At 42.0% G+C, this 24,099-nt stretch overlaps 1 protein-coding gene across 7 annotated transcripts in view; it reads left to right on the top strand.

Annotated features, from left to right (window-relative positions):
• The first annotated feature begins 7,500 nt into the window (after positions 1–7,500).
• The window catches only part of Musk (muscle associated receptor tyrosine kinase), a 91,612-nt gene continuing 75,013 nt past the window's right edge, over positions 7,501–24,099 (top strand). For all 7 annotated transcript variants that reach the window (XM_052716972.1, XM_052716969.1, XM_052716968.1 and 4 more), the window contains exons 1-4: positions 7,501–7,579; positions 14,965–15,091; positions 19,042–19,193; positions 22,460–22,587. In XM_052716972.1, the coding sequence (XP_052572932.1) occupies positions 7,501–7,579; positions 14,965–15,091; positions 19,042–19,193; positions 22,460–22,587 (486 nt within the window). The remainder of the gene's footprint in view (positions 7,580–14,964; positions 15,092–19,041; positions 19,194–22,459; positions 22,588–24,099) is intronic.

The raw sequence follows: 24,099 nt of genomic DNA, 5'->3' as shown, positions 1-24,099 counted from the left end.
TCTCCTGACTTATTCAGTCCTCTTGTGCTCTTTGCTGATAGTTGAGTACACTTGGCAGAGAAAAGTTATCTCACGGGGCTCTACTTTCTCAAAGATATCAAGATTAATCTCTCTGTTATGACTTATTTAGTTTGCTTGTTCAGTTTTTGATTGATAATAAGTTTCCTTAGTTCAGAAAACACACTCCTGGAATTTAAGTGTTCACCCAGTGGATGTACTCTACTGACTCAGGGAATGGTAGTTGTGACAAAGCCATCAAATGCCACTTTTCTTCTTCACACACTATACTGAGAACTGGTCAAGGCATTCACGTACAAAGGAAACCCAACTTCAGGTGACTTTCTGAGTGTCTAAACCTCCAGCTCCAAGAAAAATTATAAGAACTAAGTCTACAAGTAATAGGTTGGGATGAAACTGAGCTCTGAGGGGAAGCGAACTTTATTCTTCTGTTTGTGAAGAAAACAAACAAACTTTCAAAGCTGTTCATAGCTTGCATACTTGCCCAACACTTTAGGCTCTAATAGACAAAGATAACTGGGTACCTCAAAATGTCACCATCAAATGGTCATCTCTAAATACACATACATATGAGCAACACTAAATAGACTCAACAGGATGTATGTGTGTGTGTGTGTGTGTGTGTGTGTATGAGAGAGAGAGAGAGAGAGAGAGAGAGAGAGAGAGAGAGAGAGAGAGAGAGAGAGAGAAACAATAATAATTAAAGAAGAAGTGGTCCTGAATTTGAGAGGGAATGAGTGATAGGGGCAGTGAATGAAATGGAGTAGGCCAAGTTTGGGGTAGAAATGATGTGTGATTAAATAAATCCCAACTGTCCCTTCTTACATGATCCAGATTCCAAGTCCCTGGAAGGTGTCTGACCATCTGAACTCAGGTAACTTATCCATACCCAGCCATCAGGGGCGAGAGGAGCAGGTGGTTGCTTTTCTTGGCATTTGTGGAGAGCAGATAACAGACTTCTAGAACATATGTAAATATAAATAAAGATTCAAGTACAGGATTTCAGAAAGAGCTCACTGTCAAAGACAATGACTTCTATGCAATGATTTGTTTTTCATGATTACTACCTGGTCATAGAATGGCATCTAGACCTGTCATATTATTTTTAATATACTTAAAAAGCTCTTTAGGGTATCAGTGAGCATCTGAACATCCTTTGACCAGAGATGACATCAAGGGAGATGAAGCCCGCAAGAATAAGACATCACAGCCCTATAGTATTTAGATGATGAAGGCAGCATCCCCAGAGGGCGGAACAGAGGGTTTCTTCTTTCAGTACCGTCAAATCGGAAGTGAGAACCTCAGGCTCTTGCAACTCTACTTCCCTTGGGTTTTCAGACTCATGTCTTGAAGACCGACCAAGCTAAGCTTGCTAAGCCATTAAAACACCCAGTATAGAAGCCGGGCGGTGGTGGCGCACGCCTTTAATCCCAGCACTCGGGAGGCAGAGCCAGGCGGATCTCTGTGAGTTCGAGGCCAGCCTGGACTACCAAGTGAGTTCCAGGAAAGGCGCAAAGCTACACAGAGAAACCCTGTCTCGAAAAACCAAAAAAAAAAAAAAAAAAAAAAAAAAAAAAAAAAAAAAAAACACCCAGTATAATATGAAATGTATCTGCACAGACTATTTTGAACCAGGAAGAAGTTCTGGATTCAGGAATGTGACCCATGGTTCTCAGAGAATATTGTGCAAACAACCTTTCTAACACAATGGTTCTGAAGATGAAGAGGAAAGGGCTGGTGTCACAGGAGCAGTGTGGTCAGTCTCTGGGAGCAAGTCCTGAGGCTAGTGACTGAACAGTTAAAAATGTGACAGTGGCCAGGCGGTGGTGGCGCACGCCTTTAATCCCAGCACTCGGGAGGCAGAGGCAGGCGGATCTCTGTGAGTTCGAGGCCAGCCTGGGCTACAACGCGAGATCCAGGAAAGGTGCAAAGCTACACAGAGAAACCCTGTCTCGAAAAACCAAAAAAAAAAAAAAAAAATGTGACAGTGACAACCAATGAGAATTTGAGCCCATCCGCCTCTCCTACTTCCTATGTCATCCGTATAACAAGGGAGGCTAAAGCTTCCTAAGGAGTCCTACTGGAGGAACCAACTGCCACTTGCCTTCCGGAGCTGTCCATTCTTCAGCCATAGGCCCTTGCTCTGTGACCCAAGAAATTGACTTCCATGAACCCTGCCATTGGGTTTTCTTGGCCTCTGGTTTCCCACTGGGTTTAGACAATGGAAAGAAATTTCTAGAAATCAGAGCCATCCTTAGAACTGCATCTCTCAACCAAAGGTCATACCTCTCCTTGGGAAACTGTGTGCAGGTTGTGTAGCATGAATCTTAGAGGGTCTTATTAATAAAAACAAACCTGAGGCCAGTTATTGGGGTGAACGCTAGATGATCAGAGAAGCAGAACAAGCCACAGCCACCTCACCTCGCCACTTCCTCAGCTGATCCTGTTCCCTCAAACTGGAAGCTTCTGAGTCCTCATCCAGAATGGATCTCAGCTGAACTGCTGCTCCAAACCTTGAAAGCTTAACCAGCTAAAAAGCTTCTAGTTTCTGGTCTTCTCCCTTATATACATTTTTGCTATCTGCCATCACTTCTTGGGATTAAAGGCATGAGTCACCATGCCTGGCTGTTTCCAATGTGGCCTTGAACTCACAGAGATCTAGAGGGATTTCTGTCTCTGGAATGCTAGGATTAAAGGCGTGAGTGCCACTATTTTCTAGCCTCTGTACCTAGTGGCTATTCTGTTCTCTGACCCCAGATAAATTTATTAGGGTGCACGATATTTTGGGGAACACAATACCACCACAAGGTTGTGCTGTTTTTTTCTAGAGTTGGTTAATAGCAACTATTAGTGGCTTCCTGGTTCTCCACAAGGTTTTTGTACCTTCTTTATAATTTGTACTTCTGTGTATAGCCCTGTGTTCTACTTGAGTGGGCCATTTCTTTCCTTCCAGAACCCTCTATCAGTTACTTTTTTGTTGCTGTGATGAAATGCCATGACCAAAAGCACCTTATAGAAGAAAAGGGGTCATTTTGGCTTATGAATCAGAAGGAGAAACTCTATAATGGTAGGGAAGGCTTGGTGGCAGGCAGGAATGGCCGCAGGGGCAGAAAGCTGGCTGGCCACATTACCACTCAAACACCGGAAGCAGAGGGGTGGGGGAGAGTAGAGAGGAGGTGAAGAGAGAGAAGGAGGGAAAAGGAGAGAGAATGGGAGGGAGGGAAAGTGAGAAGGAAAGAGAGGGAGAAAGGGAGAGAGTGAGAGGAAGAGGAAGAGAGGGAGAAAAGGAGAAGGAGAGAACACAGGAAGTGGGGTGAGATCATCAATACTCAAAGCTGGCCCCCAGAGATGTACTTCCTCCTGCAAAGCTCCACTTATTGAAGGTTCCATCACCTCCCCAAGTAGTTCTACTGCCTCTCACAACTGGAGAGCAAGTGTTCAAATACATAGGTCTATAGGAGGCATTTCTCAGTCAAAACACAACAGATCCTGATAGCTACTTATGTATATAGGGTATAAATAAATCCATTTCAGTGGCTGCTTTTCCTCTTGGAAATTCTGGCTGACACAGTTAAATATTCTATGTTTTCCTTTAATTTGGAAAGCTGACATTCATCTTGGATTATTGTTAGCCAAACCTGCCTTCTTTTTCTCTCCCCATTTGTCCAAATCCATTCTACACACACTGCTACAACCTCATGGTCTCTCATGAATGCCAATGGCTTCAGAGCTGGTCTCTACTCTGAGAAACGAGTTTACCTCCATTTAAATACAATATCCCCAGTCCATGGGCTCCATTCCCCAGGGTAACACCGAAACCACTAACTTCACCCATGTCTCAGGGCCATGCCCTTTGCTGTCCTTGACCCCACTCTCCAGTGTCTTACTGCGTCCCAGTGATCTTAAGATGAGGACAAGTATTGGTCACTGTCCGTTTTCTGCCTGTGTCGTCGTCACCTGCTAATTGACTGTCCTAAATCCATTGCTGTGCTTCCTAGCATCTATCACTTTCCATTCTCTTTTCCAGAACGCTGCTTCCTTGGACTAATGTATCGCCAACGAGTACCTTTTCCTCCCTCAATTCCCCAAATAAACCTACCCAACCATTCAACGTGTGTCATTTAGGAAGATGACAAGCACTGGTGAAAAAACAAATGTATCATGCCAGAATAAATGAGTATCAGTCTAAATTTAAAGCCAACGACCTCAGCTGTGTGCTCCGCTAATCTGTGAGGCAAAAGCTTTAAACCCTCTCATACTGTGCGTTCTAATTTATAGAGGCGGCAGCAGCAGCTACCTGATGGGGACTCCTCAAACTCCTCACTCCCTTACCTATGTATTTTCCTATTCATCCCTTCCTCAGCACTTTTAAGACTATTTATTTATTTTGCACGTATGCATGCATGCCTGGGTGTGTGTATGTATGCCATGTATTTGCATCTTTGGATTCCCTAGAACTTGAGTTATGTGCAGTTGTGAGTTGCCTGATGTGAGTGCTGGGAACTGAACCGAGGTCCTCTGCAAAACTGCTCAGCCATCTCTCTAGCCTGCTTCTTTGGCAACTTTTGTGACAAGGTGTTGTGTTCAAAGGCCCAGCTCCTCCTGCCTTCTCTGAGGCATGGTACATCCTATCTTCTCTCTCCTGTGCCTTTGACTTCTTCATATTTACAGGATTCTGCATAATATATTCCTACAACAAATGTTTGAAAATTTATGTTTTCAACCAGCTTCTTTCCTCCAGCGCTGCCAACAGCCTCCACCCCTTCATACTCTCCTGGAGGTGCTTAGATTCATGCACTAGGTCATTTTCAATCCTCTCCCTCCTCTACTTATTTGTTCAGTTTACAATATGTTTCATGTATGTGTATGGGGAACAGTTTAACTTATGGACACATTGCAGAATGTGTCCAATCAAGCTAATCAACACATGTAACACTACACCAACACCCCAGTTTTGAGGCACCGGGCACATTAAAGATATATTGGCAATTTCAAAACCATGTACTACATTAAGCATGGTTACCACACAGAGTAATAGATCACAAAAACTCACCCTTCTAGACCGACAGAAAATGTGTACCTTTTTCAAAATCACCGTCTCCTCTCTCCCCATCTCTCCTCTTGTCTCTGATAAACCTTCTATTCTCTGTTTCTACAAGATTGACTTTTTATATTCCATATATACAGGAGGACACACGGTATTTATCTGTTTGTGCCAGGCTTATGTCCCTTATCCTCGTTTACCCATATTGTGACTGGCAGAAATTTCCTTCTTTCAAACCTGTGTAGCATTACCTGATGTGTATGTACAACATTTTCTTTCTCCATTCACACACTGATGGACACTTATCCTCAGGTCTGCTGGGAATGTCTTTTGTATGCTGTGAATGTGTTGCTCTGATTGATTGATAAATAAAATGCTGATTGGCCAATAGCCGGGCAGGAAGTATAGTATAGGTGGGATAAGGACAGAGGAGAATTCTGGGAAGTGGAAGGCTGAGTCAGGAGATGCCAGCCACCGCTGCCATGAGAAGTAATATATAAAGATACCAGTAAGCCACAAGCCATGTGGCAAGGTATAGAGTTATAGAAATGGGTTAATTTAAGATATAAGAACTAGATAGCAAGAAGCCTGCCACGGCCATACAGTTTATAAGTAATATAAGTCTCTATGTGTTTACTTGGGTCTGAGTGGCTGCAGGAGCCAGGTGGACACAGGAAAACTCCAGCTACACAGGTCACTTATTATTTTGACTATTGTGAATAATACTATAATGGACGTAGGCAAATATCTCTTGGACATGACAATTATTTCATTTTCTTTGGTTATATCTGAGAAGGCAGGTTGCTTGATCATATGCTAATTCTACTTTCAGGTTGTCAGGTAATTCCCATTGTATTTCCCAGTATGGCTCTGGTTTCTATTCCTACCAACAAGGTGTAAGGGTTCTTCGTTCTCCATATCCTTGCCAACACTCATTATAAGTATTAGCTATCATTTGGGATGGGAACAGAGTAGACGGGGCAAGTGTGAGGTTAATTTTTCACTGTGTGTCTGCCTATATCATTTAGTATGTTTTTCTTCACATAGGATGTGTATAAACCACATTTTAGATTGTTTTACAAAGTAGGAATCAGAGAATTGGAGCTTTGTCCTCGTTACCATGGTTTTGCAGGTGTGATAGTTCATTTTCTTTGTCATCTGGACCTGACTTGTAGTCACCTAGGAGATACACCTCTGGGTGTGTCTGCAAAGGTGTGTCCAGAAAGGGTAAGCAAGGAGAAAGAGCCACCCTGAACATGGGTGATATCATTCCATGGGCTGTGGCCCTGGACTACATTCAGAGGGAGAAAGAAGGAAGCAAGTTGAAAGGCAACCTGAGAATGGATGCCATGTGACCAGGTGCCTCAAGCTTGGGTGGGGTGGATTAGAATTCATCATCCTGCAGAAAAGGGGGAAGCCCAAAGAAGCCTTTTCTCCCTCGGGTTTCTGTTGTTATCGTCAGCTATTTGGTCATGACAAAGAGGAAAGTCACGAACACAGCCTGATTTCATGAAGTGTGTACCTCAGGACCATCTTAAGATTATGTCTTACCGGAAGAACATCTAGCCTTCGTACTTTTGGGGTAGGTAGTAGGCGTTCTTTCACGCAGTCTCCCACAGGTTTCAGAAGATGTCTGCCTTCTAGTCAGTTAAGGCTGCTTGGGAACAGGGCAATATCAGCAGGTCTTCAAATAGGATACAGAATAATAGGAAGCATGGATCATAAAAGATGAGAGTACAGAGACAATCAGAAGCTAACAAGTCCTTCTTCTTCGTCACAGCAAGAAGACTTGCAGGCATTTTGATGTGACAAGAAATCACTGCAGGCTTGGGGCAGGAGGGGCTATCTCATGATAAGATATCCAAGGGAGAAGGTACAAGGCTCTAAGGACTGTAAGAAGCAGGTTAGGGCCCCATCCTACTCCTACAAGGGACAAGAGGGGAAGAATTCAAGGAGTGGGGAGCAGGTGAAACCTGGAGCAGCTGGGCTGGGTTGGCTGTGGGCTGTGGGTCGGGCGAGAGATGGAGAGGAGTCAAAATTAGTTTGATCCGGATTCCTCATTTGAGTGCAGGAGAGGTGGTGGACCAAAATCACATTAGGAACACTATAGCTCAGGGAAAACTGTAGTGGCCACCAATGGCATCTGGTATTGTCCTTCTGCCACTGTCTTAAAAGGGATTCTGAAGGGATTTTCTTTCCCTTGTTCCTCCAGCCCTCCACTTGCGTTACCAGCCTAAGTGGATACTCCCCAGCTGGCCACGTCCATCATCACAGTCAGGTCTGAGGATTCCTGATTATACTCGGGGCCTGTGGCGCTGCAGACACAGACAGTCGTTAGCGGACAACCCTATTGTAACAATCCATGCTTGACAATGTAAACCCCGGTGAATTTTCCTCAATTGTCCAGAAGCAACCTTCGCTCTGAGCCTGGATTAACCATGAGAGAGCTCGTCAACATTCCACTGTTACAGATTCTCACCCTGGTTGCCTTCAGCAGGACTGAGAAACTTCCAAAAGGTTGGTCTGCACTATCTTGCCTTAAAATGCGTGTGAGCTTCCTGGTGGCTGATCATACAATGATGTGTTTGGGTGAGGCAGGGGCGGAATGTATGGAGGAAGAGACGCGTTCTCCGATGGTGGTTGTCTTCTAAGCTCTGCGATTAAAAACAACATGATGCGTGCGGAGTCCTCCCGTTTAGGGAGATGTTGCCAGGTAGACTGTGAGTTATGGAGGTCTGTTCTGTTTCTGTGTGTGTCAAATGTTGGGGTGGTCTACATGGGTGATAGAAACCATTTCATGCTGGTTTGCCAAGAGTATAATCCAGCCCACTTCCAGATATCCAGAGTGTTTTGCTCCGAAGTAAAAACCATTTTTATTTTCAAGTTTAGCTTTTTACCAAACTCTTAATGAACATTTTAGTAGCTAGAAATCAGACCTAGAGAAATATGCACAGAAGGTCCCTGTAGAATAATAGCCTGGAGACATCTCCGTAATTTTGTTACGGGCGTTGTGATTTGGGTTTGAGGAGAGATTGCACTGGTTTTTTTTTTTTTTTTCAGTGCTTTGGAATGTACCGGAAATAACACCACCTAAGGGGGAAAGCAACTTAAGAAAGTGACAAACACCTGTCACAGCAGCAAGAACATCCACAGTGCTATGGTTTCTGGCCAGAGTATTATGACAGTTAGAATCAGGAAGAGTGGAAAATACGTGATTCGCAAAGCTGCTGGGTCTTCACTGAAATCTTTTCAAAGCAAGACACGAAGAGGCAGACTGAATGTTATTAATAGTGTTGTTAAGTGAGGAGGGCTGGGTTTTAGTCAGATGAATTATTTCCCGTTTCAACAGAGGTGCCAAAGCACTGAGGAAGTTTACCTTGAAGAATCAGTGAAGGTGGTGTTTGTGGGTGCATGGGAAACACAGCTTTAGGTTTGTAGTTCCTACAGTTTGGGAGGCAAAAGGTCAAGGATCCCATGTAAGTAACGACAGTGTTCTTTCCAAACAATCTGATTGCATGAATTTATTTTTTTATTTATTTACTTCTTGCTTCTCTTTTTCCGTTTTACTCAGACGAAGTGATTGGTATCTTCTAATGTACTAAATCATTTACATCACAATGCTACTTTAAGGTACCTTTAGATAAAAAAAGAATCCAGACCTTTAAAAATAGCTAATAATAGCCAGAATGACTTACCATTGGCTTCGGGTCATTCTAATACTTCCTGATCAGACCACGGATGTCCGGAAGAGCAACACCTGGCTGTTTGGACCTATGGCTCCTAATAGGTCTTATTCATTTTAATCTGTACCAAACAGTTACCTACAAGCGAGGCGGATGCAGTTAAACCCCAGCTTGTGAAGAGGGCAGCTGTTTTGAAGTTCTGAATCAAACCTGGTTGCACAAAAAAATAACAACAAACCCTCACCAAACACCTCTCTATTTGTATGCTAACTTAGAATCTGGAGAGAATTGACCTCTTTGTAGTCCCTAGCCGTCCTAAGCCTTTACTCAAATGCATATTATCATCTCTGTTTTGTTAACTTCAGAATCATGGCACAGGGTAGCAATACCAAGTATCCCAGCTTTTAAAGAAAACCACCAGGATATCCATCCAATTTGGCTTTTTTACAATGTGTTTGCTGCAAATTTTAAAGTTAAAACAATAATTTTCTTAGCCTACTCTGTTTATTGTAAAAATTGAAATTAATATTGGTTTCACTCACGTTGGCCTTGTCCCCAAACACCACTTCTAGGTGATTAGACATCTGTTCAATGTACAAGATGATTTCTGAAAGCAAATAACATCAGGAAACATGAAATCATTAAGATTTTAATGTTGTAATATGTGGCGTATTTTGTTAGAAAAGAGCCATTTGAATGTATTGTTCTCTTAATTATCAGTGAAGATGATGAAGATGTCCTGGCTGAACTTGCTCACGGCGGTTCTCAGTAGCTGGTAGAGGATAGGAGGGCAGTCTGTTAGAGGGTGTACTTGTTTAGACTGAAATCAAGGGACCTGCACAGTGATGTATCACTTTGTACAGTCCTGTTCGGTAGAGAGGGTGGGTTCCGAACAGATGTACTTAAAACAGGCCTGTTGAAGGTTAGGGAGAATATCCAGAGGAATCGTGTCTCCCTCCATACACTGTTTTTGTCATAAGATTATCCGGCTTTGTAGATTAATGGGTTATTATTTTAGCTTTCAATTATTTGAAATGCCTAGCATTCTGACACCAAAAGAACATCTTTGTCTTTCTAGATCACTTCAACTAGTGAGATTTTTTTTTAACGAGTTTAATTTCCTCACCTCAAGCAGGAGCTTTTAGAAATCATCATGTGTGAAAGCAGCCAACGTTTTGTTGAATTTCCTCAGCCATAAGTTTTAAGAGCACTTGCTGATTTATCAGGGTATATTAAGCATATGGTGGGGCGTAAAAAATTCCATAGGAGCAGAAGATTCACGTTAGCAGAATTGGAGTTATTTAATATGCACAAGGATTTCCTCACAAAATCCCGCCTTCAAAATGACCCATTTACTACCAAACCTATGGTGTTTAATGTCTAATTTCTCTTTAGATAAAGTGAAGAAGCCCTGTCTTTTAAATCACATGTATGCAGGGATAGGATTCACAGATTCCACTTATGACTCAGTCAGAGCTGACACAGCTGTTGTGAACGCCATCCAGGACAGCAAGTCCTGGGTGAGTGTTTCATACTGACACTCATTGTATGTGTAGGAAAAACAGCTGCTTTATGTCATTGCTCGTACGGTGGGGAAGGAAAGAGTGGGAATTTCATAATGTCTCTGAAGGTGAAGTAGGACTCGAGGCCACTGAGGAGGAACGAAGGGGACATCCTCGGACTGGTTCATTCAGGAAGACAACAGAAGTACACAGGCCCAGCAGAGCATCAAGGAAGGGCTGCAGATAGCAGTTTAAGAGTGATTCCAACCTGGGAAATGTTTCCCTGTGTCCAGCAAGCGCCACATGAACACAGGAGTAGTGGGGACAGGTGTTCAGATGAATTCAGGATCAGTGTTTTTCAGGGGCCATGAAGCTGAAGAGCTTGAGGGTACAGAATCTGGGGTTATGTGAAAAATACCAGATGCTGGAGGTCAGACAACCAAGAACGGGAAGCAGGTATTACGATTAATTTCCCCCTTCTGGTCCCCAACATCTTTAAGGAAAGCATGTAGTCTCTGCCTCAGTTTCCTTGTGGATGAAACAATGCCATTATCCACTGTCACACTAAGGCTTCCCCATGGTTGCTGTGAGGGTAATAGGTAGCATACTTTACTTGGGTCCTTACAGGGTGGTGGCTTAACCCAAAGGAACACCTCCGAGGGATGCAAACTGTGCCATTCTCGAAGGCTACACAGAACTCCCGTGAAAGTCCATCCTGATGGAATAATCGAGAAGGCATTCAGTTTTGAGGAATTAACGACCCAGCTTTGAAAATGGCTGCGTGTCATTCTAGGTTAATTGTACAAGTTACAAAGACATCGTAACAAAAATTCTCATGTCACTGCAATTAAATGAGCCAGCTATTAGGACACGTCAGATAACAATCAATACCTATTATTCTCTCTGGGGGATCTGAAAAATTTCCAATACCAAAGTGTTTGCTTAGACTGAAAAAATAAAGAAACAATGTTATATTGATAATAATTAGAAAAAACATGAATTTTTTAAGGTGTCAGCACCAAGTTTTTTCTTTTCTTTTCCTTCTTTCTTTTGTTTTGTTTTGTTTGTTTGTTTTCTAGTCAGGGTTTCTCTGTGTAGCCCTGGCTGTACAGGAACTCACTTTGTAGACCAGACTGGTTCAGAGATCTGCCTGTCTCCTGGGTGCTGGGATTAAAGGTCTGACCTCGCAGCTACCAATTTTCTTAAAAAGAAAAAAAAATGCACCTGACCTCTTTGCATTTGGGCATGTTCATTAGTCATGGTTCAGCCAGAAGTCGGTGTGTCAGCACCATGTTCTAAGCCCACAAAAGACAAAGGAAGGTAGGGTAGTATCATGACCTCCTCATCAACAGCTAGAATTCAAGTTAAGTTTTCTGTGGATCCTGAAAGGGTTGCATTCATCCTCATGTGTTTGTTGTTCGTGTGGTTCTTGGATCAGGAGAAAAGACAGAGGTCTGGTTTACACAGGCTCTGGCTGGGATGAAAGCTGGGTGAGGGGGAGAGCAAACAGGAAGAGACCTGCTGAGCCGATCACACCCTTCAGTACAGCTACATGGTGGTGTCAGCGAACACTTCAAAGGGAATTCAAGGGGAATTTGGATAGCTTTGGAAGATGGGCAAAATGGATCTGGAAAACTTAGGTTCTGCTCCTAGAAATTAATACTGATTTAAACCTCCCATTTTCTGTGCATAACCATGACTATAACACACATCTGCTCTGGAGTTCAGAGATAAGTTCTCTCTCTCTCTCTCTCTCTCTCTCTCTCTCTCTCTCTCTCTCTCTCTCTCTCTCTCGTGTGTGTGTGTGTGTGTGTGTGTGTGTGTGTGTGTATGTGTGTGTGTGTGTGTGCATGCATACACACACATTTTTATGTGTAAGTGCAGATATGTGCAAACTGAGGCATGTATGTGGAGATCTCTTGTTTGCCACTCTGTAAGGCAGGTTAGCTGGCCGGCCAGCTTCCAGGGATTCCAGTCTCCCTCTCCCACCCTCCCATAAGAGCTCTGGGATTACAGACACGCCTGTTCCAATCTCAGCTGCATGTTTACTCTGGGAATCTGAACTCGGGTCCTCATGGTTCCACATCAAGGACTTGCCCCACAGAGTCTTCTCTCCAGCTCAGACACGGGGCCTTTAAGCCACCCTTAACCCTGAAATTCATCTCTACTACTTCCTACTTTGGGGATGGTTACAAAAAATGATTTAACTATCCTTAGTCCTTGTCTAGTTTACAAATGCTTAATTGTACTTAACTCTTATTTATTTTTTTATAAATAAGATAATAAAGATGACGTATGAGATAGAGCACATAGAAGGTTCTTGAACAATTTTAGGTATTGATATTACTGAAACCAGAGTCAGACCAAGACTGTCACATCACTGAATGTGGGAAGATGTTAACACGATACTGCTCTAAGTGACACCTCGTGTGTTTCTCTGTGTCTAAGATTTTCAAGATTTTGCTGATTGTATCTTGGTTCTTCTATCTTAACTGTTCTCAGCAGAGTGGGTATCACCACCACCTCCACATTTCTGCATCTGTGCACAGTGAGAAAAACTGATGGATCAAGTTTATTTTTAAAATAAAAAATGACACATGGTCGTTAAGATTTATTTTGAAATGACAAAGTAGACAAACAAAACAGAAAAGGCTACTTCTGCTTCCAAGACTGTTGACACGCCATGTTTTTTTTTTTTCTGTTTTGCTCCTCTGCCTGACATGTTTACCTTTCACGAAAGCCTGAGCATTTTTTATTATTGCTACCCTTCAAAGCACTATTTTGCAATGATCTCATCCTGTCTTGTTTATCAGACAGTGTTCTGAAATATATTTAAGGTCCAATTTTCTGGGAAAAAAAACAATTCTACTGATTTGTCCTGCTTCTTCAGTAAAAAGATTCTAAACCACATCCAATTTCAGACAACCAACAAATCCTGGAGACAGTCAAGAATCAGCATGCACAGTATCGTTGTAGGCCATTTTCTCCATCAAAGTAACCCCAGAGCGTGGAGATACTGTAGTTCAAAAGCAACTGATGGATGTGTATGGAGGGGGTGTCCAGGTGTCTTTCTCGGCTGCTCTTCACCTTAGTTTTGAGACATGTTAAATCTTCAGCTCACTAATTCAGCTGGACTGGCTGGCCAGTAAGCCTCCTGTCTCTGCCTCTCTAAGGCTGGGATTACAGACATGTGCACCTGTACCCAGCTGTTTCACATAGATCCTAGGGGACTAAACTCAAGCCATCTCTGCAGCTTAGACATAATAGATTTTTAAGCATTATTTGTATTAAGCATTAATATAACTTAACTATAAATATATGCACTTTAGTTTATCAATAATAGCTATTTAACAGTTACTAGCAAAATTCCTGGAAAAAATAAAAAAGAGCAATTCATTCTTGCCCGTGCAAACTAGCTCCAGCAGACCATAGCAAGAAGACAAAACCACCTGCTCCCTTAGCTCACTTTACTCCATTAGTGCAGCTGAGGGGAATTCATCTGTTTCATGGCCCGAGTCATCTAACATACCTTTCTATGTGTGTGATCGCTCATTTGTGATAGATTCTAGGATATCAATAATGACTCAGCTTTTTTTGTGGGGCTGGAGAGATGGCTCAGCAGTTAAAGAGCACTGCTGTTCTTCCAGAGGACCTGGGTTCCATCTCCAAGACCCACATTAGGAGGCTCCCAACCACCTGTAATCCAGCTACATAGGATATGACCCCTTCCTTCCCACCCATTCCTAGACAATAATTAATGCATTTTTTTGCTCTGTAGGCTTGTGAATTGCACATGCTTTATGAATAGTATCTTATAACATGATCTTCTGTGATTATTTTCATATGCTTTGTTTTTTGTTTCCATGTTTCCTCTGTGTCATAGAATATAACACTTCTCTTATTTTTATTGCCAAATAATATCTCATTGTGTGTGTGTGTGTGTGTGTGTGTGTGTGTGTGTGTGTGTGTGTGTGTGTGTATATATATATGTTAATTTTGTTTAGCCATCTGATGGTGGGCACTTAGGTTCCTCCCATCTTTGAGATATTATGAGTAGTAATGCTATGAAAAGAGATGTGAAAATATTTGAGTATCTAAGTCTTCACTTCCATTTCTCTTGAATATGTACCTGGAAGTGGAATTGTTGATCATAATTCTCTTGATTTCTTTCTGTGGAACCTCCATACTCTTTTCCTCAATGACCACCATTTTAATTCCTACCCACAGTGCACATGGTTCTAATCTATCATCATCCTCACCAATGTTTGTTATTTTTCTTTATCTTTATAGCCACCGCAGCGAGTATAACTTTAATTTACATTTTCATTTCGTTTAAAAATTCACTTGTGTTTTTTTGTGTAGCTTGGAGCACATTTTCACATCTGAACACACACACACACACACACACACACACACACACACACACACACACACACAAATATATATGTGTGTGGAGGTCAGAGGCTGATGTGAGATATCCCCCTTAGTTGCTCTCCATTATATTTACTGACAACAGAGTCTCTTGCTGACTCAGCTAGTCTAACCAGGTAGGAATCTCCTGTCTCCTCCAGAACACTGACTTGACAGACAGGTCATCCCATGCCTAGTGGACTTTTGAACAGTAATATTCATTCGGGTATGTCATAGCTTCTGGCTGCTAAAGGATGAGTAATAAATGACGTTCTGGAAAGTTCTCCCTTGTTTCTGCTCTGTTTAGCTCCCGTCATCACCACACCTCTTGAAACTGTAGATGCCTTGGTGGAAGAAGTAGCAACTTTCATGTGTGCCGTGGAATCCTACCCTCAGCCCGAGATTTCTTGGACCAGAAATAAAATCCTTATTAAGTAAGTACTCTGCCTCATCTTGTGAAGGATGCCTGCTCTGCTTTGGAGTTTCCCACCCACAGAAATACACCCATACTGTTGGTGGCACTAAAGGTCACCTTCTAGAATATGTACAGTGAAAATATATTCATTTTATAATCGGGAGATCTGAAGTTCAGGGCAGATCACTGATTTATCCGACATGGGGAATGTCAGATGAGAATCCTGAAGCTTCCCAGGAAGCACCATGGTATTCCAAGTCTGCGGGGCATGTGTCCCAGAACACAGAGGAGCTGAGGGGGCCGCTCTGTATCCCCAAACTATGAAATCTATTGTCTGAGAATCTGACTTATGTGTTTTTTTCTTTCAAAATGAGACAGATTCTCAGACGGATAAAAGTCTCATTTGGCAGATAAAGGGTCTGCTTTTCTCTCTCATCACAATAGCTAGCTCACCAAAAATACTCTAAAAAAAATCTAAAACAAAGTGGGCGCTTTAGTAGGCAGTGTCGCAGCTGAATGCTCTCAGTCCGCAGGAGCTACTGTGGTAGAACTGTTAAGATTGGTGGTTTACAAACAACAGAAAATTATTTTTCACAGCCTTGGGGCCCGAGGAGTTCCAAGTTCAAGGAGCCAGCAGATTCAGGGTATGGTCAGCGGATGAAGGCTTACTCTTCTGTTCACAGATGGCCACTTTTACCACTGTCTCTTCATATGAGGGAAAGACATGAAAGCTCTCTTGGTTCTCTTCTATAGAGATGCTAGTCCCACTCACAAGAGTTCCAGTCACATGAAACATAAACACCTTCCAAAGGCCACATCTCAAATACCACCACATCTGACACTAGGCTTCAACACATGAATTCTGGAGGAAATGCTCATTTATCCATCCACAGTGAGTCCTTAAACGGTTGTCCATAAGCGGGGATCTACGAACTCGATGGGGAGAAAGGACACGCATATTCTCATTGTCTCTGACTGAAATGTTGTGTTTCCTTCTGTTTCACACACTCTGAAGTGCTGTGAGGCATCACTGGGTGCTACAGCCTTCATGACCTCTGCCAGGCAAGCTCTCTCAGAAGCTCCAGGACAGGACAGCTCACAAACAATTCAAACACCGGAAAACAGCCTTCACATCATTTGCAATTTGGCGAGATTGAGATTTCCAACTCTTGAAGCCTAAATTTCTACTTTTACTTGGCAGTATTTTTTTTTCTTCTCTTTATGAACAGCCTTTGGAAGACTTATTTAGTTTTATTTTACTTGTATGAGTATTTTGTCTGAATGTATGTATGTACATTTCGTACGTGCCAGTGCCCAGAAGAGGGTGTTGAGTTCCCTAGAATTGGAGTTACAGAGGGTTGTGGATTCTGGGAACCAAACCCAAACCCAGGTCGTCTGTAAGAGCCAGGGCTCTTAACTGCTAACCAACTCTTCAGACCCAGCAGTACTTCTCTTAAATTTTACTACAAACTTCCAAAGACCACCAGGTTGTAGCTTTAACATTGTGTCTAGAAATTTCCCTGGCTAAATGTGAGTCCATTATCCATAAGATCTGAATTAGAAATAAGTGTGAGGCATCATTTGGCTGAACTCTCTGCCTCTTCATTGAGGTTGCCTTTTCTTCTTTTTTTGGGGGGGTGGGGTGGGGTCAGGTAACATCCCCTGTTCTGTCTCAGCCTCCACAAATAGAGGTCTTACCATTCCGATTTTTATCAATAGTCCCTTCAAGTCAACTGTCAGCTAGTGATAATTTAGGCTTTCTCTAAGATGATTTAGCATTTCCCTACTATGTCTCTTAGACTCCAGTAGCTATCATTAACATACATGTTTCAGCTGACAGTCTTCTCTTATCATGCTGCTCAAAACTCTGCCAGTTCAGCCCCAACTGCCCAATTGCAAAGCCACACCTCCGTTTTCCGGTATTGTCCCAGCAGCGCCATGATTCCAGGTACCAACACTTATGTTTATTTTCTACTGTGACTGTCACGAGTGGTTACAAATGTAGCGACTTCAAACAACATACCCGTATTGGTTTACAGTTCCAGAGTGTGAGGCAATCTCCCTGAGCTAAAGTCAAAGCTTCAGTTCTTCCCGGATGCTCCATGACACAATCCTGTCTCACTTTTAAGAGTCCAGAGGCCACCTGTGTCCTCTGCTCCCTTCCTCTGTTAGTAAAACTAGCAGTCACACCACTGATTTCTCATGTCACACACGCCTCTGGCTCTCCTGTCTCTCTTGTCCATCTTAAAAGGATCTTTTTTGTTACTGCACTTGACCCACACGGATAATCTAGAATGTTCCATTTTAAGATTTTTTAATATGCCCAAATACCTCTTGCGATGTATCACAGACTCTGACAATGAAGACATGGATGGGTCTTTGGAGACAGTCATTCAGTGAACTGTATACATTTGATATTGAGAGTCCCTACTATGAAACAAACAAACAAAAAATCCAACAACAAAAGCCACTTGGATTTAGGTGGATGATCCCCTCCAACTATTTTCTGTTGCCTGAGTCCCTTCTCACTGGACAATTGTGTGTAATTAAATAGACTATGTATGCACCTACACATAAGCACACACAATATGTTTTTATATAGCTTGGAGCTCTTCTATTTCCTTATGCATCTCAAGGCAGAGGCAGAGAAGTGCCTGTTCATTGTTAGACATCTGAAAGTTATCTGTTTATAAAAAGGGGAAGTACTAAGGTTTTGGAGAGGAAGCGGGGAGAGATAAAAAATAATAAGGGTAATCAAAGTTTACTATATACATGTGTAGAAATGTCATAATGTAACCTTTTTTTGTATGATTAACGTTTGTTTAAGCACAAAAAAATGACTACAACTCACAAACACGAAGGTAATCGGTATGGTTCTGTTTAAGGTATTTATTCAGTCATTAATGGCTTCAACAAAAGGAAAGTCAGATTCTGTTAAATTTTATTCAATCATGAGCTCATTGCTCATCTTCAATTTATTAAAACATGCTACAACATTCATGATTATTGTATTGCATTAGAATAAAAAGGGATAGATAGGGAGATGGCTCAGCGGTTAAGAGCACTGGCTGCTCTTCCAGAAGACCCAGGTTTGATTCCCAGCACCCATATGCATTTCCTCACAACTGTCTGTAATCTAGTCCCATGGGATCTGACACCCTCTTCTGACCTCCATAGGCACTAGGCGTGCATGTAGTACACAGAAATAATGCAGGCAAAACACTCATATACATGAAATATAACATATAATAAAAGTAAAAATTATAAAAAGAAAGAAAAGTAGTTATTAAATGAATAAATGGATATTCAATTAATTGCTATTGATGTCTATAAATATTTAGTTCTTTCTGTTCATTGCAATTACATGCATGCTCCCTTTCCAGTTTTTCCCTTGTGGGAAAAGACTCATGCATCTTAGGATGGGAGGACCTGAATTCAAGCCCCAGAATATACACACTCAAAAGGAAAGTTCAATGTGGTAGTGGGTGCTTGTAATCCCACCTCCGGGGTGGGGCAGAGACGGGCTGATCCTTGGGACTCTCTGGTCAGATAACCTTGCATACTTTGTAAGCTCAGAACAGCACGTAAGCACACGCAAGCACACGCAAGCACACACAAGCACATGCAAGCACACGCAAGCACACATAAGCACACGCTTTCCTGTGTAAATGTTATACTTGTTCTTAGCAACAACCACCACCTCACAGAATTGTTTTGTACAACTTAGTAGTGCTTTGATTATGGAGCCCAGAAAGATCAGATCATAAAGTAGCTTTATTTTACTCTACTAAGCAAGATTATACAGTTCTGCAAAACACACATTTCCTCTAACCCTTTTTCCACTTCCTCCCTGACTGGTCATCCATTTGATCCATTAGTCAAAGACAGTGTGTGTGTGTGTGTGTGTGTGTGTGTGTATAAAAATCACAGATGGTACACTGATCCTCCACTATGCTCTGTGACCTGCAGGCTGTTTGACACCCGCTATAGCATCCGGGAGAACGGTCAGCTCCTCACCATCCTGAGTGTGGAAGACAGTGATGATGGTATCTATTGCTGCATAGCCAACAATGGAGTGGGAGGAGCCGTGGAGAGTTGTGGAGCTCTACAAGTGAAGATGAGTGAGTAGGAAAGAGCATCATCTATAACCTTAAAGCTGTCTCCACACAACTTGTATCAGTCATTAAACAGAGCATGCTGTATACCTGAAGTTCAGCAGTGACACAGCGCTCAAGTTCAAGGCCAACCCTCATTCCTGCCCCAGCCACCACCTTCGGGCAATCCTTTCGCTCACTCTCCTCTCCCACTTTATTTTCGACCTTCACGCAGCTCTTGATTATATTTGGAAACTTCCTTCTGAAATCATTATGCATTTTTTTTAAAAATTCATTTTTAAAACACTTATTTATTTATGTGCATATGTGTGCTGTGTGTGTTCAGCTATCCACAGAGACCAAAAGAGAGTGTCAGATCCCTCAGAGCTGGAGTTACAGGTGGTTGTGCGCCACCCGATGTGGGTGCTGGGAACCCAACACTGGTCCTCTGGAAAGTGCTCTGAAGTGCCGCACCACCTGTCCAGCTCTTACTGTGATTTAAAGAGCATAGTCCCATTACAGCCAACACCCTTTTTAAATCTCTCAGCCTTTTGTAGGTGTTTTTGCTTCTTCACTTACTTATTTTCTTCTGAGTGACTTCCTACTTAAATGGAGGATGTTCCAGTTTCCCTACCTCGTTACGCAGGTTTAGCTGTAATTGGGAGCAAATCTCCCATTCCTTGTTGCTGGTTTTAAGCCGTTATTCTCATCCTCCTGGGCAAGCACTTTTCCCTCATGAAGTCTTATGAGGTTCTGATCATTCTCTCCTCTAATTCCATCAAGCACTCACTCCTAGACACTCCGTACTCATCAGACGCCCCGATTCTCTCCTCCCTGTTAAATTAATTAAAAATTAATTTGTCTCTAATGGTTCTTTTCATAGTAAACTCAATTTCTTGGATGACACAATGTTCCCATGTTTCTCTAAGGGAAGTGCCAATGAATTTTTTAAGAAGACATTTTCTTACTTTATTTTTGCTTCATCCGAGATAAATTGTGATCTCCTCTCGGTCCATTTCTTCTTTGTTTTTCCCTCAAATGTGTTTTAGTCTTGCACTACTTAAGTGTAAGTTGAATAGAGTCTCAGATCACTTCAGGTAGAAGCTGGTGGGGCAGTGTCATCATGGGGAGGACATGTTTCATGCTCACCATGAGGAAGTAGGTGGCATGTGTCCACAGAAGGCTGTATGATGTGTGCCTCAACAAAGGAATCAAGGAAAGAGGCCAGCGCTGCCTCAATGACTGAGCAATGAAGGCTGAGTTCTGAAGATGAACGTCCTTTTGGGGGGACTGGAGCCCATTTCAGTAGTTCACTCTATTACTTTTCTTTGAATGTTGTTGTTCTCCCTCAAACACATTTTTTTAGCTTGGTTCTACACCAAATCCTCCCATCTCTCTCTTCCTTTCCAGCCCCCATCCTCACCTTAGGAAGGTTTACCTGTTTGTGTGGCTATTCATTAGTGTGGCCATTCCAATTGTCAAGTTTTGGAAGATTCCTAACCTCCACAATGATTCCAGTCACGCCCTTACCCTAGGACATCACTCTTGAAACCTCCTCAGGTTCAGTCTCGGGCTCAGGCTGGCACAGCAGGGGACCACCAGTACTTTGCTTCAATAAGCAAAGTGTGATGCAATGTCACGATCCCTTGACAGGAGCCTCCATACCTCCATGTGACTACTCTGACCAACTCCAGGTTACTTTTCAGTCAATTTCCCAAAGATGCTCCTTACCTTCCACCTTACAGGCGACTGAGACAGCTGTTTCTTTAGAAGCCAGGAGTTAATTCCTCAATACAGCAGATAGTTCCTTAAATCTCCCACATAAAACATTATCTGTGACTCAGGTTCACTGTGGGGGATCTTATTCATGGAAGCCAATGAAAGGAATATTGGAATCTTCTCTTTTGTAGTAATAAGAATGTCAACTCTTAAGCCAGGGTTTTGCCGATGGGTGTATAACAATACAACCCACAGTTGAGATGTCCAGCAAATACCTAAAATTGAAGTGTTCCCTACCATTAAGTATAAAATATTATTATAAATTCTAGAATACAGCCAAATGGCCAAGATTCACATTTTCCTATATAGTATTTTAAGCCTGTCTTGTACTTTTGCTACAATGTAGAACCATATTAACTGTAAGAGGAAATAAATGCCTTGATTAAAAACCAACAGGCATTTAATCTTTGTATATATGACTGACAATGGACACAAAAGGCTCCACAGCCCTCCCATATACTCACATGTGAGGAAAAAGAGAAGTCTTTATCCCTTGCTTATCTCTATCAAGGTGGCCTAATGCTCGCGCAAACACACACACACACACACACACACACACACACACACACACACACACACACACACACCCTTCAGAAATCTGTTCCACAAAGGCACCTCTCTGTTCTGTATCTACAGTATGAGATCACTAGGGACACGAGGCAGCTTAATTACTTTATGAGTGCTCTGAGGCATTTGAACCTCTCAGTTCTACATGTTAGATTTAATAACTTCTTTTCAAAACTTCCTAGTGGAGAATAAAAATGAACCAATATCACCTGTTTCTTCAGACACATTGGCCTGAGTGCTGGCAGAAGGGTAAACTTCTCTTTGTAGAATTTTGATTCTCCAAACTGTGTCAGAAGCTTTTTCTAGCTACTAACATGCTTTCTAGAGAAAGCATCACATTTAGTAGTCAAAGTAAAGTGAGAACTAGACCTGGAAACAGACGCAGTCTCAGCACTTGGGAGCAGAGGCAGGAGGATGCCCTCAAATTTGAGGCCAGTCTCTTCAATACAGTGAGTTCAGGGTCATCCGAGCTATGTACCGAGACCTTCACTCAGAAAAGAAGTCAACGAAAAGATGGAAACTAAAGAGCAAGAAGGCCATAATTCAAAATGATATGATTAACTTAGGGTAATTTTCAAGTGTTTCACATCTATGGTATAAAGTATACAATGTTGAATTATTATGGAAACAGTTAGTGCTGATTGACTTTTTATTATGTGTCATTTAAAATAAGGAATACTAAGAAATTTCAGATATCAAGTACGCTTTATAAATATGAGTTTTGCAAAAGAAAATAGAGATTTTAACAAAATGGATCTAGCCATCCTTTAAGACGGATTTCCATTTGGTACCTCCTAATGAACCATGTTAGCCTTTGGCAAACTTCCTAATTCAAGATCCCAAAGATGATTCTTGGAATGAATAATAAGAATTAATTAGAAAGCTAGAACCCCTATTTCAATATAGATGCATTATCTTTTTATGTTCGACTTTCATTTTCCCCACAGAACCTAAAATAACTCGCCCTCCCATTAATGTAAAAATAATAGAGGGACTGAAAGCAGTTCTACCATGCACAACAATGGGCAACCCCAAGCCATCCGTCTCCTGGATCAAGGGGGACAGTGCTCTCAGGGTAAGTGATTAGTGTATTAAAATCTGTGTATAAGACAGCCTTTTTAAAGATAAATGTTTTACTTTTATTCCTGTGTGTGTGTGTGTGTGTGTGTGTGTGCATAAATGGATATGAGTACCCATGGAGGCCAGGAGAGAGTATCAGATCCTTTGGAACTAGAATTGAAGACAGTGTGAGCCACCCAATGTGGGTGCTGGGAACTCAATTCCAGTCCTCTGCAAGAACACCATGCACTCTTAATGGCTGAGCTCTCCTTCCAACCAGTATAAGTCATATTTTAAATATCTCTAAACATCTACTTGCATGCTAACAAACTTCTAGTATATGTTTTTCTCCATACGCATTAGCCAAACTTAAATTATTCGATTACTAATTATGCACCCTCGCTCTAGGGCATTCCAGTAGGAACTGTCTTGCAGACAGAAGAGATAGAAATCAGCAGCATTGGAGATAAAATGGGGCTGAGCCCAAGCAAAGCAAGGCTCGTTTTTCTTGCTCAGCTGAACAACTTATTACTATTATTTTTTAACATTGAATGCTTGAGACTTTAGGGATACCAAAGCTGAACCAACACCCAAGTTTTAGAACTGGCAGTTTCTGGGAGGAGAGAGATGAGGATTGGAAGGAAGAAAATGAGAAAACAAAGGTGAGAAATTAGAGCAAGGAGACTGGGAATGATAAGCAGAGGCAAACACATCTCAGCAATGAGGAGAAGTTAAATGAAAGCTATGTCATTTAGGCTGGAGAGATTGTTTCACGGGTCAGAGTGCTTGCTGTACATGAGTACCTGAGCTCATCTGCATCCACATAAGTGTGTACCTGTAAGCCCAGTGCTTGGAAGGAGGAGACAGGCAGATGGTGGGGCTTGCTGTCCGTCAGTCTAGCTCCAAACTCAGTTACGATCTTGGCTCAAAGGAATGAAGCAGAGAGCAATAGATCAGGACATCTGAAATCCACCTCTGGCCACATACATGCATATAGATGCACACATCTGCACAGGCATGTAGATATACCACATTCACACACACACACACACACACACACACACACACACACACACACACACACACACAAGATGTACTATTTATTGGCTTAGCTTGTAACACTTCTGTGTATTGTCTCCATGCTTACTAATAAATTATTATTCTGCATCATGATCATCTCCATGGCTTTGTCTCACCTGAAAATGAGATTACAGACTCTGTTCCCATCTTACCAGGCCGTGCACACTCCACGGGAAATATACATAGTTGTCAGCATATATCAAATAACTGAAACAAACTATAAATCTGATGAGCTTTGCCAACTCTAATGACAATATTTACACGCCATGGCTTTCCTTTTGTTATAAGTCTGGATGCATTTTCTACAATAAAAAGCAATATGACTGACTCTGTCCACCTTACTCAAGTTGCAGTGAATTCAAAAAGAGAAGATAAATCTCACATCTGAATTCCAAGGAGTAATTTTAAAATCCTCAAAGGATATGCATTCTCCTAAGGCTACCCTAAG

The sequence above is a fragment of the Peromyscus californicus genome, unplaced genomic scaffold (assembly GCF_007827085.1).
Source record: "Peromyscus californicus insignis strain IS unplaced genomic scaffold, ASM782708v3 Scaffold_5__1_contigs__length_169319896, whole genome shotgun sequence".
Classification (NCBI taxonomy): domain Eukaryota; kingdom Metazoa; phylum Chordata; class Mammalia; order Rodentia; family Cricetidae; genus Peromyscus; species Peromyscus californicus.
This window is presented reverse-complemented; position numbering and strand designations above follow the sequence as displayed.